The sequence below is a fragment of the Equus przewalskii genome, unplaced genomic scaffold (genome assembly GCF_037783145.1).
Source record: "Equus przewalskii isolate Varuska unplaced genomic scaffold, EquPr2 ChrUn-9, whole genome shotgun sequence".
Lineage (NCBI taxonomy): Eukaryota > Metazoa > Chordata > Mammalia > Perissodactyla > Equidae > Equus > Equus przewalskii.
The window spans coordinates 1,230,325-1,236,025 of NW_027228757.1; the positions used below are offsets into that span (position 1 = coordinate 1,230,325).

At 60.1% G+C, this 5,701-nt stretch overlaps 1 protein-coding gene across 1 annotated transcript; it reads left to right on the forward strand.

The window, feature by feature from the left end:
* The first annotated feature begins 693 nt into the window (after positions 1-693).
* On the forward strand, positions 694-5,044 carry PAQR6 (progestin and adipoQ receptor family member 6). Its single transcript, XM_070608626.1, is given in 9 exon segments — positions 694-832; positions 2,114-2,189; positions 2,661-2,788; positions 2,923-3,128; positions 3,271-3,397; positions 3,804-3,900; positions 4,117-4,267; positions 4,638-4,854; positions 4,856-5,044. Coding segments are annotated over 8 exon segments (1,020 nt in total). The 5' UTR covers positions 694-832; positions 2,114-2,138; the 3' UTR covers positions 4,899-5,044.
* The last annotated feature ends 657 nt before the right edge of the window (positions 5,045-5,701 follow it).

The window sequence follows — 5,701 nt, forward strand, 5'->3', positions numbered from 1 at the left end:
GCTGGTGATTCAAGTGAAAGCTCCAGAGATGGTTCTGTGATAGACATTAAGTTCATTGACCCTGTGAACTGAGCTAGTGACTTCACGAGGGTGATAGATGAAAACAATATTTTGAAGGCACCAATGCTGCCTGGGGATGGTTTACTGTCTTCACCTGGGTCTTCTGAATCAGGGAGAAACTTCCTCAAGGGAGAGGTGGGGATGAGCCTTGAAACCAGCCTCTGAGTCCTCGATCCCTGTCCCTCTGCAAGGATTGGCACCTCAAGTGTGCTTTGTGGGAGTGAATGAGCTTGGCACATCCCTCACGGTTGAACTGTGTACAAAGACATTTGCTCTGGCCTCTGCCCAGCACGGCCCTGAGAGGCAGTGAAGCATTGTGAGAGGGGGTTTCTGAAATCCAAAGTCCGGATTTGGATTCCTCTGCCCAGCATAAGGCAGAGCCATCCTCAACTCGGGAGAACCTGGAACCATGGTGCAGCATGGTCCGGGAGGGTGCTCCACGTCTCCCTGGCTGCCTCCTGGCTAGGGCCCCAGCCCCTTCTGGCTAGTCTGATCTCGGTGGGGTTGGGTCAAGCTGGAGGGGCTGGCTGTGTGCAGGAGGCTGAGTGAGCTGCCTGCTAATGGGGCTGGGCCACCCTGTGCTGCTCCCTGGAGGCTGGACAAGGCTGGGATTGTTCCCTGGCTCCCCTTTGTCTCCCACTCCCCGCCCAGGGCTGGCCTGCCTTCTTGCCACTCTCCTTCCCGTCGGCTTGGCTGGCAGGAGCCTGGGACTCCACCCTTGGAGCCCCGGGCCCACTGACCCACTGGCTTAGGAGCACCCGTCAAGCTCTGGGTAAGGAAGTTCACCTGGGGCTTTGACACCCGTTCTGGGGAACTAGACGTAAAGCGCCTGCTCCAGCCCCCTCCCCTGTTTCCATGGCTACAGTGCACACTACTCCAGAGACCTCTAAACCTACTGCTAAGGGAAGGGACAGCTTCCTCTCCCCACCCCTCCCCCAGGTAGCTGGGCAGCACTCAGGTCAGACCACCCAATCCTGTGCCTGGGAGGGGGCAGGGGATACCCTGGGAGGCCTCATCGGTGTTAATGTTCAGCCAGGGTGCTGGCGTGAGGGACCAGGTGTGCTTTGTGCCCGGCAAGGACCCCAGCATCCAGCTCAGGGGCTCCCAAACTGTTGACTAACAGGAGCAGAGGCTTGGGGACTGACTGGTGGTGTGAGCCTAGAGTGTACAGCACAAACACAACAGACGGGAGAAGCTGGCAGCAGGAAAAGGGGTGGGGCCAGGCTGTAGAGTTGCTGGAAAGTTTTGGCCAGGGGAGGTTGGGGGAGTGTCCTATTCTCCCTCCTCCTGGGGTGGTTCCACTCGCCTAGCTGGCCCAGCCCCTCCACTTGTGCCAAGGAATGTGCCTGGGAGAGGCAGCCTGAGAGGCGGGCGGGCAGCAGAGCCGTGGCCACCCGGAGGCAGCGCACAGGTCTGGGGCTGAGGGGCATGGGGCTCAGGAGGGACAGGGACCCCGAATGCCCCCCAGGGGCACAAGTGTAGTCCTCAAAGAAGAGCCAGGAATGCCCCTAATTCCTTGCCCCACTGGTCGGCATCCGGCCTCTCCAGGAATTCTCCGTGAGCGCCATGAGTTTTCTGTGTTCAGCCCAGGCCCTGTGGGCCCAGGGGCTTTCTGGTGGTGTGTGGGGGAGGGTGAATTTGGGCTCTCTTTGCGCTGACCTCCTTGAGTCAGGGTTCTCCTGAGACAGAAATTGGGGGTTGAGGGCCTGGATCCAGAGTCTGGGGTTACTAACTGAGGCAGCCTTCCAGCGGGGGAGGACCTTCCACTCCATGCTGGGCTGAGGCTGACCAGCCCCTCTCAAGGCGGGAACCGCATGCCCCAGGGCTAGGATGGGGAGGGGTTGGGGTTGTGTGATATGATGACTGGGGAAGCTGGGCCTGCCTCCCCTAGCCTGAAGGAGCAGTTTGGCGGCCAGCTACCACCCACATACATGCACATGCACACAACCCACCCTGGGACTCCGTGACCAGGGCCAGCCTGGACCTGGGAGAAATGGGGCCTGTGGATGATGGCAGATACCTGACCCACCCCTTCCCCCCACTTTGTCTCTAGGTCACCGTGGAGGTGTCGGGCCACCATGCTCAGTCTCAAGCTGCCCCAACTCCTTCGAATCCACCAGGTCCCCCGGGTGAGGGGCTCGACCCACCAACTCCTACTCTCCAGGGGACTGACTGAGGCAGAGGTTCTTCTCCTTTAGCAACTGGGGAAGTCCCTCCCACAGGTTGATTCTTATCCCTCAGGTTCCAGTGTGAGACTCTTCCTCTGTTCTCTAAGGAACAGACTTGTGACCCACTCCCTAGAGCCAAGAATGCCCCTCCATCCAGAGTCCCCTTCCCTGGAGTGTCCTGTCTGTGTCTGTCCAACCCCCCCGTCCCCATCAGATCTTGTCCCCTTACTCCAGCTCTTCTGTTTCTCGTCTGGTCTCTGGGTATTGGAAGGTGTGGTGAGATGGGAATCGGATTTAGTTTGGCTTTAGGGTCACTGTGACATCCACTCCTCCACCCTATTCTCTTCAACCCTGCTTTGGAAGATCTCTCATGGAGAGGAAGGGTCCAGCACAGTGACTCCCCTCCTCTCTCCCCGACCCACCACTCCGTAGGTGTTCTGGGAAGACGGCATCATGTCTGGCTACCGACGCCCCTCCAGCTCGGCCTTGGACTGTGTCCTCAGCTCCTTCCAGATGACCAACGAGACGGTCAACATCTGGACTCACTTCCTGCCTACCTGGTGAGGGAGGCTCTGTCCCAGGCCACGGCCTTGAGCTCAGAGAGGGTACTCAGGCGGGCAGGGACCCTCTAGGACTGCGGGCCGCAGCGGGGGTCGCGGGGTTCCGCGGCGGCTTGAGCACATGCCCGCTGCAGGTACTTCCTGTGGCGCCTTCTGGAGCTCGCGGGGGGCCCGGGCTTCCGAGCGGAGCCATACCACTGGCCGCTGCTGGTCTTCCTGCTGCCCGCCTGCCTCTACCCCTTCGCGTCGTGCTGCGCGCACACCTTCAGCTCCATGTCGCCCCGCGCGCGTCACATCTGCTACTTCCTGGACTACGGCGCACTCAGCCTCTACAGCCTGGGTGAGCCCCACGAGAGGCTGGTGCGCGGGGGTGGGGGCGTTCCGGGGAGGGCGTGGGGGTGTGGCACGGGACGGCGGGGAGGGCTCCGCCCGCAGGGCGCCTTTCGGGCCTCAGCTCCCGCCCCGCGCCTCTCCCCAACCAGGCTGCGCCTTCCCCTATGCCGCTTACTCCATGCCGGCCTCCTGGCTGCACGGCCGCCTGCACCAGCTATTTGTGCCCGCCGCCGCACTCAATTCCTTCCTGTGCACCAGCCTCTCCTGCTACTCCCGGTGGGTTCTTGGCCAGTGGTGAAGGGGAAGGCAGAGGGACACGGCATCCCCAAACACACGGACAGCCAGAATGGCTGGGAGGCCAGCGATCTTGTGCCTGCCCCCACTGCTCTTCAGCGTTAGTAACTACGGGACCATTTATTGAGGACTTAGTGCGTGCCAGACCCTGTGTGCTAGCACCAGATGTGCGCTGTCTCCTTTAATTCTCACAGCCACCTAAGAGGCAGGTGTCTTTATCCGCATTTTACAGATGTGGTCATTTACAGAGGGATCATGTGCCCTAAGAGTGTTAGTAGCTACTAAGCTACATTGACATTCCATCTTGGCCCAAGGTCCCCTGCCCTCCTCTGACTGACCCCCACCCCCGCACAAGGATGGTGACCAGCCTTTCTCTCCCGCCTCCCAGGTTCCCCGAGCTAGAAAGCCCTGGGCTCAGTAAAATCCTCCGCACAGCTGCCTTCACCTATCCCTTCCTGTTCGACAACCTCCCGCTCTTCTATCGGGTAAGGGTGCTGGGGGCCCCCGCCCAGGCTCCTGCCTTCTGGTCCTGATCTCACAGTGCCCACTTCCAGTCCTGCCCCTCTCCCCCCATGCCTGACCTCAGCCCCTGCCCACCCTCCAGGCCCAGCACCCAGCCCTCCACATCCATGCCAGGTCCCAGACACATCTGTGTCCACTCTGGAAGACCCTTCCCACCAGCCCTGCTTTTCCTTTGCCAGCTGGGCCTGTGCTGGGGCAGGGGCCACAGCTGCGGGCAGGAGGCGCTGAGCACCAGCCATGGCTACCATCTCTTCTGCGCGCTGCTTACTGGCTTCCTGTTTGCCTCCCACCTGCCTGAGCGGCTGGCACCAGGACGCTTTGACTACATCGGTGAGAGCAGGCCTGGCCTGGCCCGGAAAGGGGAGAGGGGAGACAGCTTCCCAGAGCACAGCAAGTGAACTGGGTAAATGGAGCATCACAGCCAGAGGAGAGTGTTGCTGGAAGGGTCCTCAGGGTCGAGGCCCACCCTCCACTTCTCAGATAACAGCAAAACTGGTAGCACATATGCTAGCAGCTTTAAGCATACCAGTTCATTCACTCCTTCTAATAACTCTGGAAATCAGGCTTTCTTAGTCCCAATTTTAAGGGAGTATGAGGCCCAAAGGATGTGGTGACTTGCCATGGGTCACAGGGTGAGTCAGGGCAACCCTGGGAATGGGGTATGTGCCCTGACCTGCCCACCCCCCCCCCCCCCCCCCAGGCCACAGCCACCAGCTATTCCACATCTGTGCAGTGCTGGGCACCCACTTCCAGCTGGAGGCAGTACTGGCTGATATGGGATCTCGCCGAGCCTGGCTGGCCACTCAGGAACCCCCCCTGGGCCTGGTGGGCACAGTGGCCACGCTGGGCTTGGCAGTGGTCGGGAACTTGCTCATCATTGCCGCCTTCACAGCCTCCCTATTTTGGGGCCCCAGTACATGGTGGCCCATTGGAGGGAGATACAAAGGCCAGACAACAGTGAGGCCCCATTTCTGAGCTTGCCCTGGAGGAAGGCAAAGGCTGCCCTGGTGCTGGAGAGGAGCCCAGACCCAGGCCTGATAAGGTCGGGGCACATCTGAGCCTGGAACGAAGAGTGGCTGAGGAGAGAGTGCAGAGGAGAGAAGGCACAGGAGAGGGGAGAGGGGCTGGGGGAGTGGGGGCAGCAGAGAGCAGGAGGGTCAGCGAGGGTGCTCTTGATGGGGCTGGGGGAAGTGCTGAGGGGCTGAGAGGGGAGGTGTTTGTGTCCAGGCTGGTGCTGCCCCACCCCCCATCGGAGGTTGGGATGGGGAGGTGTTGGGGCCCTTTCATCTGGTCCCATTTCTGGTGCCCCTGGAAGTCTCTGCTCAGCCCAGGGAAGAACTAACACGACTAACCTAGGCCTACCCTGAATGCTTGTTAACCAGGCCAGGAGGCCCACTATGGACCCCCACCCCCCAAACCAGGCAGTACCATCTGCTGGCAGCTGTTTGCCTACAGAGATGAGTCTGTCAGTCCTGGTCACAACTATATACTCAAGGTGCCCAGGCCTTTGGGGTATGGGTCTATTTGGATGTGTCACACATGGTGCAGTGGGTTGAGGTGGGGGAGGGGGTGCTGGGCTAGAGGGGGAATCCCTAGTTAGAGTTTAGGAAGCCAGCTTTAATGCTTCTGGAACGATGCAGGTACAAATAAATCAATCAATCAACAACAGACTTTGGGAAGCACTTTCTGGGACTGAAAAAGGCAAAAACGTCCTCTTCAAACCCCCCCCCCCAATAGATGGACAAAGAATCATAGCCCCAACAA